The 14,583-nt window shown below is 46.3% G+C and overlaps 1 protein-coding gene across 2 annotated transcripts in view; it reads right to left on the bottom strand.

The window, feature by feature from the left end:
- The window catches only part of LOC102562186 (tetratricopeptide repeat protein 38), a 38,704-nt gene that overhangs the window by 2,463 nt on the left and 21,658 nt on the right, over nt 1-14,583 (bottom strand). The window contains exons 11-13 of one of the 2 annotated variants that reach the window (XM_014606356.3): nt 13,463-13,628; nt 1,092-1,251; nt 785-858 (exon numbers count right to left, since the gene is read on the bottom strand). In XM_014606356.3, the coding sequence (XP_014461842.1) occupies nt 785-858; nt 1,092-1,251; nt 13,463-13,628 (400 nt within the window). The remainder of the gene's footprint in view (nt 1-784; nt 859-1,091; nt 1,252-13,462; nt 13,629-14,583) is intronic. The other variant, XM_019482259.2, reaches the window with a different exon arrangement.

The following is a 14,583-nucleotide window of genomic DNA, read 5'->3' as shown; positions in this document are numbered from 1 at the left end:
ACCTCAGCAGGCCCATGCAGCTTTTCTGCAGCTGTATATACCTCCAAGTTGGCTCAAAACCCCTCTTTTTTGCAGGAACTTAGGAGACCTGATCTTGCAAAGAACCCAGGTTCTACTGTAATTTGGCCAGTGCTGCAGACTGTGCCCATTATATCAAATGTAACAACATTTAGGTTTGCTTTTACTTGCTTGAGCATAATTTCATTTGTCATTTATAACATTAAACACTGGTCATTTCAGCTTTCATAAACAGCATTCCTGTTGTTAAATATCACAGAAGCCAGAACAACAATGGCTGTGTTCAGACGAGCATGGATACGCAGTATGTGGTGCTGCAGACCCATCTGTGGTGCCACACAATGCACATACAGGCATTCCTTGCACTCCTACCTTGCAGCGTGTGAGGGTTTTTTGACCCCAGGAGATTCCAGGGTCAAAAAAACGCACTCCAAAAGAAAGCAGGGAGCACTGCCCAAAACTGGAGCTTGGCTGGCCAGAGCCATGTTCCAGTTGCCAGTCAGGTTTCCCAGCTGTAGAAGCACCATAGCTGCAGTACCCTGAGGCCCCCAGGACCCCAGGTAAGGCTGCTGGGGCCAGCACAGTCACTGACCCCAGCCTTCCCTACCCCGCCCAGGGTAACCTGCCATGCACCAGAGCATGCATAGCACAGCTGTTCCCCAGGGACAAGTAGTAGTGGCACAAAGTGTGCTGTTGCTACTTATCCCCAGGGAAACAAACATTCACGCTCATCTGGACACGACCAATGACTGGAAGTGGCACTCACCTAGCCAGTTTCCGGTAAGTTTTAGATTTACAATTCATTGCTGCGTGGATCAACAACTGGTTGAAGATATCTTTCTGGAAAGAGAAAAAATGCACTATAATATTTGGTAACAAACGCTGTAGGTAGCACTTTCTTTTCTTGCTGATGGAACACATTAACCAGCTGAAATGTAGCACTTCCACTTGACAGAAAATTCAGAAATGGGCTACATTACACTCTAGGAATTGAAAATTAAAAAAGGAATCTTACACATAACATAACATAGCACCCAGAATCTATTGAAAGACAATTTAATAACAGTCCTTACCTGAGCATTGCTGCCACCTATCTGTGGGATCTGGTACCGAACTGGATAAAGCAGTTCTACTGCCTTGTCATAATTTTCATTGTCAAATTCTACAAAAGCTTGACAAAGGGGCAATCCCAGATTCGGAACCAGGCCAAGCTCGTAGTCTTCACCAGGATTCCTGTGAAACAAGAAGATATTTAACTTCCAACAAGCAGATCAGGCTTCAGCAGTTGTTCTTTTTTTCAGTACTGTTTCAAGTTCTACTGGTAGGTAGTAAATTTGCTTACAAACAGCCATAGTTGCTCTTAACATTTTTTAAATTTCAGCCGTTTTAATTATATGAGCAAACCACATTTTGATTACGTTAATACCTGCTGGACCCAAGAACTGGACAATATTCAGGGTCTTGTGACTTTTTCTTTTTCCTTTAAGAGGGGAAAATGATGGATCAGGTATTTATCTCATGAAGTATTGTTAACTTACATGTTCAAAATCCTATTTCCCCCCCACCAAAGGAGGAATCAAACAACAGGATGTATCTTGGCCAAAATCTCTTCTTCTAAGCAAATTCCATGCTTTTGGCTCAGTGTTACAGTACAAGTGCTGTTTTGCCTATTTATTTTGTGCTTGTTTTGTTGCTGTGGTGGTTCCGATTGCATTTTGTGCAGCTCCAAAAAATATCCAGCAAAATATCCAGTTTTATTCAATATCTTTATCAATGACCTGGAAGATGGGATGGAGTGGACCCTCAGCAAGTTTGCTGATGACATCACGCTAGGCAGAATAGTAGATATGCTGGAGGGTAGGGCTAAGATTCAAAGTGACCTAGACAAAATGAAGGATTGGGCCAAAAGAAACTTCATACCATTCAATAAGGACAAGTGCAAAGTCCTGCACTTAGGATGGAACAATCCCATGTATCGGTAAAGGCTGGGGACCAAGTGACTAAGCAGCAGCTTAGGACCTGGGGCTTACACTGGACGATAAGCTGAATATGAGCCAACAGTGTGCCCTTGTTGCTGAGAAAGCTAACAACATACTGAGCTGCACTGGTAGGAGCATTGCCAGCAGATCAAGGGAAGTAATTCTTCCCTTCTATTCAGCACTGGTGAAGCCACATCTGGAGGACTGTTGTCCAGTTTTGTCCACATCCACTACAAAAAGGATGTGGACAAATTGGAGAGTCCAGCAGCAGGCAACAAAAATGGTTAGGGTGCTGGGGCACATGACTTATGAGGAGAGGCTGAGGGAATTGGGCTTATTTAGTCTGGAGAAGAGAAGACTGAGGGGATTTAATAGCAGACTTTAACTTCCTAAAGGGTGGTTACGAAGAGGATGGAGTTGGACTGCTTTCAGAGGTGGCAGATGACAGAACAAGGGACAATAGTCGCAAGTTGCAGCAAGGTAAGTTTAGGTTAAATATGAGGAAAAACTTTGACGGTAGTAAAGCACTGGCACAGGTTACCCAGAGAGGTGGTGGAATCCCCATCCTTGGAGGTTTTTAAGACCCAGATAGACAAAGCCCTGGCTGGGATGATCTAGTTGGGGACAATCCTGCTTTGAGCAGGGAGGTGGACTAGATGACTTCCTGAAGTCCCTTCCAACCCTAATTTTCTATTATTCTAAACCTCTCTGTCCACACAGCTCAGCGTTGTATATGACCCATGTTTAGGGCAGTAGATACTTATACTTTTAGTCTTGCACTTATTAGTTCAACAAACTTGGCTTCATCCAATCGCACCTCAATGTTACATGATACATTTGCATTTGAGATTATTAGTCATTTGTGGGCAGATTTATCCAATCAAGACAAGGGAAAGGCAAGAAAAAGATGGAAAAACTGGAATTAATTTGGACTGGAGAAGAGATGACTGAGTGATGCACCGCTAAAGATCTTCCAATGCAGAAAAGGTTGTTATAAGAGGATGGCAGTAGGCTATTCTGTGTCCACAGGGGACAGGACAAGAAGGAATATTATTAATTAATTTTAATGTTACAATTTAGGTGGTGGCACTGAAGCCATGAAAATAGTTTGGACAAGAATAGTCCATTCTCTGAATAGAGCATTTATCGAGTACAGCAAGTTACAATTTAAGCACAAGACAAAAAACCAACAGAAATGTCCAATTTTTGCCCAAATGAAGAAACAACAGAAACTTTGCCTAAGTCAAGAAATGCAAGTCTTGAATAGTCCTGAGGACAGAGTGTCTCCCTGCAGCTGGCTAGGTAAGAGTCTCTGGGATATGCAGTTCTCTTCAGCAAACGGGCCAAGGGCACACAGTTTTCATTTTTGCTTGTTCTTTTAAGGGTGGTCTACATCTGCTTCTCCCTCATGGTTGCTTTGACAAGGGCACATTTGGTTTTGCCCCCTCTCAAGATGTTTATCTGCTGGTTTGCTGCCTTTCTATAAGGTTTTCCTGTTTTCCCTGGCTCTTGTCGGATTTAAATTGCAACAAGGTACTTTCTCACTATGAGAGTGGTTAAGTAGTGGAATAGATTATCTCAAGATGTTTCTGAATTGCCATCACTGGAAGTCCTTACCATATTTTTCCTCACATAAGAGACACCCCCCAAATAAAACACGCCTTGTTTTTTGGAAGGCAGAAGGTAAAAAAAGATTTCCCCAGAATCATGGCAAACTGTGTGACAAAGTAGGTCTTCCTGGGAACACAGAGCATCTAGGAAGTATGACTTCCCAGCAGACAGTCTAGAGGCAGCAAGAACTTTTGGTGCCAACTATCTCATTCAGACCATCTCCTCTGATGCCACACTTCCTGAACACTATGTTTCCAGGACTGATATCATACATAGTTAGGCCCCAGGCCCTGGCAAAAGCAGTAGCAAAACTGTTAATTTTTTATTGTAAGTAGTTCTTTATAGAAATTCTTGTAAATAAAGTGATTTTTCCACATCACAAGCCCCAACAAGATACTGCCAGCAGCTTGCTTGCTGCTTCAGGCACAAGCTACAGTGCTTGGGCAATAACTATGGCTGTGAGAGGTTTAATGTGGGACTCTGCCCCTTCAGCTTGCTGAAACAGAAGTGGCAGCCATCTTGGCAACTGCATGGCATGCACAGTGTCTCCAGGTGTGATTCTTTTCAGCAAAGACAGCAGCCACCCTGCTTAAAACACACACCCCAATTGAGGGGGGAGAGCATAGATTGGGGAGAAAGGCAAGTATGTATGTAAGAAAATATGGCAAGAAAACATTAGCCCAAGGGTGCCTAATCTGTGGCACAGATGTCACAAGTGGCACAGACACCTCTGCATGTGGCATGCAGCGAAATGGAGATGGGACAGGCCTTTTTACTGGCAGATATGGTGTGGAGTAGAAAGAAGAGCATCAGATTAGACAGGGACAAGAGGGCAGGAAGCAGAAAGCAAAGCAACAGGGCTGTTGCTACCTGGAGGAGGGGACTGGCCTAGATGACTTGAGGTCCTGTTTTTTATGATACTATGAAGGAATGTTGCTATCAAATAAATATTCAGCTATGATAGGGGTCCATCCCTGGGACCGTCTAATGTAGGCCAGACCCTCTGTCTCTGAGCTACCTACCCACCTTTCTCGCCTGCCATGCCTTGATGGAACAATAATTATGATGTTACTCAGGTGAAAGGCTGCTCATTTACTACCCCGACGCTAAGGGTCACTATCCACTGCTTCAAACCTCCCCAACATGGTGGCCCACGCCTTGTAGATGTTATATAAATGTTGACTTGCGCCCTAGGGTGCTGGGTGTGCACACTCCCTGTTGCCACGCTCCCTGGTGATGCGCCTTCTGGTGCTGGGGTCTGCCCACCCCCTGTCACTGTGCCTCTTGGCACTGGGGCCTGCCCCGTCTCTGCGCCTCCTGGCACTGTGCCCTGGTCTAATCATCCCCTGTTGTTGCACCCCCTGGCACTGGGGTCTGATCACTACCCTGGCGCTGTGCCCCCTGGTGCTGGGGCTTTGTACAGTAGTGTGCCCCAATGAGGCCTCCTCCTCCCCCAGTAGCCTCAGACTGCTCCACCAGATAAAACAACAACATAAATATGAGCCCCTGAGCTATAACGTAATACAAGTCCTACAAGCCACACTGTGGCTCCTTAAAAACCCCAAACTACTCCTTGAGTACTGAGTACCTCCCAGCTCTGGGTACCTTGTAGACTCCTGGAGCCTCATTAGCCACCACAGCAGTCTGGCCAGCAGCCACAGCATTCCTGGGTAGTTCTGCTGTGCAGGAGGTCTCTTCCCCTGGCCACTTGCCAGAGACTTCCTCCTGCCAGCCTTGGCCCTGGGGTTTATATGTGCCCAGAGGCCTATCCCCTTCTTGTCAGCTGACCAGCCTGGGAGGTTGAGCTATTAACCCCTAGCCTCCTGGTGCTTGGTGTTCCTATAGACTTGGGTCTTAAAGGGGCAGCCCCGCCTCCTAGTAACAGGGCTAGAGTTCCCTGTTATACCAACCATAATAGATTAGAAATCCACTTTGTTGTAATTTCTCATTATAACACAAGAAAACAAAACTGAGCTCTTTCTAACACAATATGGATGTAGTGCACAGCTGTTGTAACCTGCAGTTTCTTAATCCTATACTTGTTAGTTTAACGTGATTAGAAATCTAGACAGCATAACACTATGGAAATAGAGTGCTAAAAATGTACTACCAACTTGCATCAAATACCCAAGTTACCACTTCAAAAACACCACTGAAAGTTTGTGTAAAATGGATATGGATAAAAATATAATATGCATTATATAGCTATAAGCATACAAGCATGCACAAATAAACCTAAATTTTGAAATACATTCTGCAGCTGTTTTGGGAGAGACTCTTTGGAAAAAATAGAGTATAATGAGTGTGTGTGTATACTTCCCAACGATATCTTTGAATTACTTATGTTAAGCATCAAAACTCATAAGGCAGTAACAGCAAAATAAATTACCACATTGCTCTAAACATCTTCAAAGTGCTCAGCATGGGCCTAAAGTTGTTCTGCCATGGGAGGCAATGCTATAAGTCTTCTTGTTTTCTCTAGAGTCAGAGGTAAGGCAATGCAGGGCACTTTTGAAAATATTGTCTTCAGAGGTTTTTGATGAATCAGTTCCAAACAAAGCCCAGAGAAGAGTTAAAGGTATAGACTTAATTTTAAAACAGTAAATAGTATTAGGGATATCTGGTGCTAAATGCAAAGCTTTCTGCATTTAAACACATTTCACAACCCTCGTGTTTCCCAAAACAATCACAGATAAAAGAGACTGTATTTAATTATGTCCAATTCATCTTGGAAGGGCTGATTTATCTAAGAACTACATTAAAGGGGAATCAGATCTTCAGTCCATGAAAATAGGTGTTAAAACAGATAATGCCCCCCCCCAAATTTTCAGTCTCAAAGTCCAAAGGCTAAAAAAAACAGTTATGAAAATATTGCACTGGCTACTGGTCAACTGGGATTTTATGGCTACTGTTTAAAAATAATATATGACCTATTCTAGACATTTTTTAATTAGCTTTTATTCTTGATGTGTGTTCCTTTACTATCTTTTGGCATGGTAAATGCTGGGTTTAATTTGATATATCTAGTTTTCCAAATGTGTCTATTCATATCCTGACCTGTTATCTAAAGTGAATTAAAGTAAAAGTTTTACTTTTCTACTGGAAAAATGCCCAGCAACTATAATAATGCCAATAGCACATATACATTACCAATTGAGATTTTTGGGGTCGATACCAATAGCTGATTTTTAAGGAGGCATATGGGCGGATACTGATCCAATTTCCGATACAGCTGTGTTCAGCTGGTAAGTCTCTTATGGTGGAAGGGGGTGGGGGTGAAGGGGTGTGGGGGTGCAGATCAAGGCCCCCCATGGTGAGGGAGGGAGTGGGGCTGGGAGAGGGGCAAGTGCTGCCCTGCTGGGGCCGGGCAGGCACGGGACAGGGCCGTGGCTCATCTGGGGGGTGCAGGGAGGTGCCTTGTGCCGCTTGTCTGGGAGCTGCTTATCCGGAGGCTCATCCAGTGCTCACCTGACAGCTCTTGCCGCTGCTCCCACCACTCATCCAGGAAGGCATGGGGGGGGCCCTGCTCCTGGATCTGTGTGTGGGGCAGGCGAGGCCATAGCTGCACCGGGCTGTGCTTGGGGTGGGCAGCAGTGGCGCTGGAAACAGGGCTATGTGGGGGGACTACAGTGTATTTGGGGGAGGCTGCAGCCCCCAGTCCCCCCACATAGCCCTGCTCCCAGCACCACTGCTGCCCACCCAAAACGCAGCCCAGTGCAGCCCCAGCCCCCACCTGTCCCAGTCTGGGGGCACATGCTCCCCCATGCCCTCCTGGACAAGCAGCGGAAGCTGCCAGACAAGCAAGTGAACACCGGACGAGTGGTTCCCGAACAAACGACGCACAGTGGTGGGAGCCGCCCACCACCACACTGCCTTGGATGATCCATGGCTCCGTCCTGCGCCCATGCTGCCTCAGCTGGGCAGCACTTGCACCAGCCCCTGTCCTAGCCCCACTCCCTCCCTCACCAACGGGGGGCCTTAATTTGCGCCCCCATGCCCCTTCCCTCCCCACTCCCCTTCTGCCACAACAGACTTATCAGCTGGGCACTGCTCGTCAAGCTGCTGGGCTGTGCTCCTCACTGCCTATGTGCTGCGCTGAGGCTGTGCACGCATGGCCATTTATCGGCTATATCAGGCCAATTTCCAATACAGACAATTTTCTTTATCTTAGTGCCGATCCGATATCGGATAGATGTCTTGGTGCCCCTTTAATGTAAACAGGTGCAGATAGCAGACAAGCCAGAAGACTAGGGTGAAGGAGTAGTGCATTAAGTATTCTCTACACCAAGGCTGAAGTCCTACAGCACAAAATGCAAGCATTGAAGAGAACCCTCCCCACCACCCTCCAAAACCATCTGCTAGCACTAGGCAAACTACGTTATATTATTTGTCACTTCTGTGGTTTCCAGACCTAACAAAGATTCAGTGGGTCATTTTCACAAGCAGTGGGAGTTTTGCTGCATCTTTGTATCCAAAACTGTATCAGCTACACTTTGGTAACACTTCTATTGATAAACAGCCTAATAAAAATCGTTAATAAGTATTAGTTATAAGGAGTTTATGACAATCTTTAAGATTGCTATAGGTTCCAAAAAATAACTCAATTGTCTGATAAGCATCTCGTTTTCTACAGATGTGCTTATAATACCTTAAATGGATATTACCTATGTCTGTAACATGCTTTTATTATCCAATAATAATATGTCAACCCTTCATACTTCATATATAAATGGAGGAACGACATTAGGAATATTTTTAAAAATAAGTAAACAAGATTATGACAAGAATGTTTCCATTTTGCTGAATTCTGAAAATATTCAAACGAGTAACAGAGATCCAAATTATAGAAAGTCCTATTTGCACAATTTGTTCAATTTGGACTAACATCAAAATAATTCATGTAATAACTAGTAAGATACTCTGCTCAAAGAATGGTCTTTAAGAAACAGACCTTCAGAGCAGAAAGGACTTTCATAAGTAATAGGCTACATTGTGTAAACTTTCCTTACTGTTGTACAGTAGGCCTGTGAGAATAGGGCAGTATTCGATTCGGATTCAGCTGATTCGGAGGACAGTGATTCCATTTGAAGATTTGGGTCACTGTCCCAAATCCATTCGGCCAAATTGGCATAGAAAGATTTGGCGCCAGTTTGGAAAGATTCAGTGATTCAGTCATAGACTATAATGAGCAATCACTTAAATACCTATAACTTTGCCATTTTTGGCAGATTTACATGAAAACAGCAGGATTGGTAGCCCCTTCTGAGGACATGAAGCCTGCCAAGTTTCAAAGAGATAGGTGCAGGGGTTTTTGGGAAACTGCACCTCAAACTGCTGAAAGAAAACTCGTGTTGTGTGACTTTGTGTGTGTTAAGGTGCAGCGGGATGAAACCAGCCTGGATGGTAGCCTTTTCACAGACGAGCCTATGAACTTCACTTCATCAACCTCCTAGATACAGAAACTCATGGACTTAATATAGACATTGGATTTATGATACACTATAACCTGCCTGACATCTGACTCCCTAGGTACCTCTCCACTTTTACCTGCTACATCCCCCTTCTCCACCTCTCTGCTCCCAACGTGTCCCTCACCCCCTGACACCTCGATTTACATTTTCACTGACTGGCTTTCTTGCATGCATTGCATACCAGCCTCTAAATTCTTCACTATTCATTCCATTCAGAAAGAGCAGGGGGTCTTCCCAGTGCAGGTGAGATTTCAGCCCACCCACCTGTTTCTGGACCAACCACCCACCCACCCCTCTTTCACCTGCTACGCCTTGAACAAAAACTAATTCAAATGTTCTCCAGGCAAGAGGCTGCCTACTTAGGCCCCTGATGTCTAGGGGTGACATGTATCCATTCTGCAACTCCATACCTCCCTACACTGCAGCCCATGCCTCACAGATGACATCCCAGGCAGCTAAGCTCACCTGGAGCCTCACAACTTCACTGCGACTAGTAAGCCTCAGGCCTCTCAAAGATCTTACAAGTCTGGGCTTTCCCTTGCTAGGACTGTGCATGCATGTGGTGGCTGGAGGTTATAAGGCGCCTCCTACCCCCCTTTCATCAGGGAGGTTTGCAGCCCTGGCATTTCGTGGAGGCTACTGTGCCACCAGCAGTCCCACCAGGCCTCCTCACCCTGGCTGGGTGCAGTTTTAGGTCATGCACAGGACCTAGGGCCTCCTCCTTCCCTATAGCCCCAGCTCATACCTCCAAGTTTGTCCTGGCATGGGAGCTCAGCAGGGAGATGTTCTTCCCCTGTTGGCTGGTGATACAGTAAGTGCTGCCTCCAGCTCTGAGAGCAGGGCATTAAATGGTTTAAAACTTTTTTTTAAAGGAAATAGGTGTGGACGGAGTGAGGAGGGTGGCACTCACTCCATCTGCACATGGAGCTTGGGGAACTCCAGCAGCAGGAGGTCCACCTTGAGGAACACCAGCTGCTCCACCAAATTAGGATCCAAGGAGGTACGGTGGGGTGTCACAACATCCCCAACAATGCTGAACACCCTCTCGCTTGGAACACTGGTCAGTGGACAGGACAGGTGTTTCTGGGCAATTGTGGCTAGATCCTGCCACATCTGGCTGCAGGTTGCTCAACAGGCCAAGGGGTCACAGTCCAGTGGCTCCACGTCCTCGGTGAGATAGATAGCCACCAAAGAATCTGCGCTACCGGCCCAAAGCTGGGATCTGGTACCTCTGGACCCCACCATCGAAGCCATGTCCTTGGCCCACATTGGCAGTGGCTGCCGTGGAGGAGATTGGCTTATAGTAGGAGTGCTGGCACAGGAAAATGGGTCCCCCTCTTCCACATCCCCCCCTTCTGCCTCCCTGACTCTGTTCACTAGCACCTCTGTCCAGTGATTGAGGGTTTTGCTGGCACACACTCTCCCCTTCACCCTTGGGTCGCACATGGCTCCAGCATGCGGACCATACTGGACTGCAACAGATCCAGCCGTTTTTTGATGCCCTCCTTCAGCCGCTCCACCGGTGCCTGCACCTCTGGTGAAAGTGGTTTGCCCCAGCCAGGAACACTGATCCCTTGGAACTTCTCCATTTGATTCTCAAGTTCCCTCACTACAGGGATCACCTGGCTAAGGAGGGCATTGGCAGCGCTGAGGATCTTGGTGACCTTGATGAATGGCTTGAGGACCACCAAGATCTGGCAGATGGTATCTCACTCAGTTTTGTTAAGGGGGTCGCTGATCCCAATCTCCCCAACCAAGGCCATCTCATGGATGTCTTCTGTTGCTTGACGAGCCTTTCCAGCATCAGGTATGTGGAGTTCCACCAAGTCTCCACATCCTGCATGATTTTGTGCTGAGGGATGCTCAGCTCTGCCTTTTTGTCCCACAGCATCTTGCCCCCCTTGATGCTCTGGTGGAAGTATCCTGACACCTTCCTTTATCTTGAAATGAGCTGGCTGGTCTTGACGGCGGTGTCACCAGCAGCTCTGTCCCCCTCCAAGGCATCCCTGACTAAGAGGTGGAACTTGCATGCCACACAATGGATGCCAGCAAAGTTGGTATCATGGACTGCCTTGACCATATTGGCCCCAGTGTCGGTGACCATGAACCCGCAATTATTTTCGCCCTGCCCAACGAGCAACCCCTGCACCATATGGTTCATGGCCATCATGATCTCCCTTGCCATGTGGGACTCACCTCTGCTTGAAGGAGAGCCCACCGACTCAGTGGAGAGCTCACTGGTGCATCAGTAACTTGTGAGGGAGAGGTAGGCATGATCTCCACCCTGGATGCTCCAGATGTCGGAGGTGAATTGCAAGGTTACCTGCAGACCTGCCTTGCGCAGCTCCTCCCTCGAGTACTCCCTGGAGGAGTTCTTGCCTCATACAGGGAGGGCACCACCGTCCTGATAAAGGTGGTACATGCGGGCACTCCATACGATGGGGCCATGAGTGCCACGAGCCGCCTGAACCCTGGCCACTCAACTAAACAGAAGGGCTGGCTATCCAGAGCAAGCATCTCCCCAGTGCTCTGGGTGACCTTGTTTGCCCTTGCAACACACCCCCACTTTGTCTGCGGCTTTTCCCCACCGCTCCAGGGTGACCTGCCTGAGCTTTGTGGGGACAGGGGCTTTGGAGTGAGAGGGGGATTTCCCTTTGGGCACGCTCCCTCTGGTGCCAGGCTGAGGAGGAGCAAGGGAAAGGGGTGCTGCTTCCTGCAATATAGCAGCATCGTTGTGGTGGTGAAGTGTTTCACCTCCTTGCCCTGGCTGATCTGCCTTTGGCAGTGCTGGGAGGTAGCATACCTGGGATCATCTGCCAACGCAAAATGATCCCACACTGCACTCCCACCCCCCTCGCTTCTGGGTTGAGGGTGGGGATCTTGCCTTAATCCCCTCCTCAGCAGGCAGAGGCACAACAACAGGGGAAACTAAGCCATCTGCCCCCACAACTTCCCCCAAAGTGCCTTCCAGAAGAGAACTGCCTATAGAGGAACTTTGAGGGTTGTGGAGCACAAACTCAGATCCCCTCTCCTTCCCCAGAATTTCCCTGGCTATGGCACTGAGCTCCCCTGGTTCCAGATCCAGCTCCTCCTCTGGCACTGGGAGGCTCATGCTGGGAGGGAGCTGAAGTTGGGGTGGAGGAGACTGTCATGCTGGTGCTGGTGGCTATTTCTGGTGTTAGTGGAGGTGTTGCAGGTGCAGGAACAGGTACTGCTCCCACCTCCTTGTTCCCACTAGCAGCAGAAGCCTCATGGCTGCTAGGGAAGAGGGTGCATCTAAGTTTGGGCAGGGGGGAACTTGCAGCTCTCCCCCACTAGCCCCTCTTGCTTCCCTGCCAGAAGGCCTAGCACCTGCCTTTCCAGCATGCTTCATAATGTTTGATGTGCTGGAAAAATTTTTGCTGGTGTGTAATCCATCTTGTATGTATTTAATGAGAGTGAGTGTGTGTGTGTGTGTGTGTGTGTGTGTGTGTGTGTGTGTGTGTAATACATGTTCTTCTATCTGCTTACTATATCTTCTTCTATCTGCTTGCGAGATAGACTAGCAAAGGAGTGAAGAGGCTGACTAGGAAGCCAGCCGCTGCGGCCAGTACCTTTCACATGCTGTTGCTTCCAGACAAACAGCTCACAAAAGGGATAGAAAGGCTTCACACAGAGCCTTATATGCTGTTTCTACGTCCCTCCCCCCGAGCACTGTGATTGGAAGGGAACTCGGAGAAAGATCAGTCATTGGCCAGCTACAGATGTCAATATTAAAGCAGTTTCCCCCTCCCTTCTCCCCGCCAATCTCTTCTCAGTTTGTTTCCCCACAAGTCCACCTTTTCTGAATTGCCAAATCTTTTCCCGAATCTTTTGCAAATTGATTCGCATGCTTCAAAATCGATTCAGAGTTTTTTATGGGTCTCCTGATTCAATTCGAATTCAATGATTCAGCCACCAAATCTTCCCCAAATTGAATTGGTAACTGAAGCATCGCACACCCCTACTGTATAGGACATATCTGCGTTCAGTTACGAACAGTCATATCCCAAATATAGATCCATGGTAAGGAACCTAACTAACCAACAAACTAATGGTTCAGTTACCTGCCATGAACACCTGAATTATATGATTACACTGATACCTGCCAGTATTAAAGACTTACCCCAGACATGAACACAGTCATCATTTAAAAAAAACAACCAAAAGCAAAATAAAAACAGGATGGCCTTCCTAACTGGATAGCATCAGAAACATCAACCTGCTAAATCAGTCTGGTTATGACATTGGGGAAAATTACCTTCAAAACAACAACTTTTTACTTGGCAAATTCCTGAAGATTCACCTCAACTTGTGAGGGGAGAACAGTTATATTCAGACCAACATTTTAAATCAGTTGCTTACTTGGCAAGTTCCTGGAGAGTTGTTAAGAGCTCACTGGTGGATTTGTGGTCTTTAGCTCCTAGCGTAGACATCAAAATGTGGACATCACTGAAAAGTAGAACGTGATCTTTGGTGTGCTTCTTTGTCAGCTGCAGAACTTCATTCCACCTATTTCCCAGCTTTATCCCTAGGAATCATATACATGACTTAAAACAATTCCACATACATCACATGGTACATGCTTTATAATTAACTGCATAAACCTTGATTACAGATTTAAAAAAAAATCAAAACAATTCTACATCCAGCAGAATTCTCAGTGTGACTCTCTAACTTTAGTAAACAATTAATTGATTATCTATAAATTATCACCAATATCCTAGACAAGATTAGCAGGGATTAGCAGGGATTCTGGCCTATCAGCAGATAGATCACCTTCTCCTTAACCCATATAACAGGATGGGCTCTTATCATTGTTCTCAATTAATCTGTGGCATTTGATTACCAATTCAAAATACATATGCAGATGAGTTCATCATGACCTGATGTAGCAGAGTTCCATGAAAATTAAACAAACTGGGACGTGAATAAGTTATTTTTCCAGAGCTCTAGCTTAGATTGTCTCATGAAACTCTCTGAATGACTGATACAGTACATTCACAGACCTCTTATTTCAATCAGTATGAAAATTAATAATTAAATATTGGACTTGAATGGATCTTCCCAGCAAGAGAAGCCAGACGGCATTTAATAGCACTTCGTTTGCACTACTACCATTTGCTGTGTGGACCCCTCACCCCGCCACCTCTCCACAGGTTGCAGAGGGCATGACCCCCTGCCTCTTAGAAATTGGACAGTTTTGCTTTATGCAGTTGATTTTTCAACTTCTTGTTGTCCAGGGACAAAGAAAGTGAAATTAGTTGATAAAGAAAAACATGGATTTATATTTGACTAGCTGAATGGAATACTGTACTGGCCAAATTACAGAAATAAACTCAGGGGAGAAATAAAGGTAATGAACATGAATATAAACTTAACATTCACCTCCCAAGGAAAGCATCAATTTAAAGAGTTGGCCCCTGTAACAGCAATCATTCAGCTTTGCTCTGCATATTGTCTCTAACACTGCTCCTCCAGCATGC

The sequence above is a fragment of the Alligator mississippiensis genome, chromosome 4, assembly GCF_030867095.1.
Source record: "Alligator mississippiensis isolate rAllMis1 chromosome 4, rAllMis1, whole genome shotgun sequence".
NCBI lineage: Eukaryota > Metazoa > Chordata > Crocodylia > Alligatoridae > Alligator > Alligator mississippiensis.
This window is presented reverse-complemented; position numbering and strand designations above follow the sequence as displayed.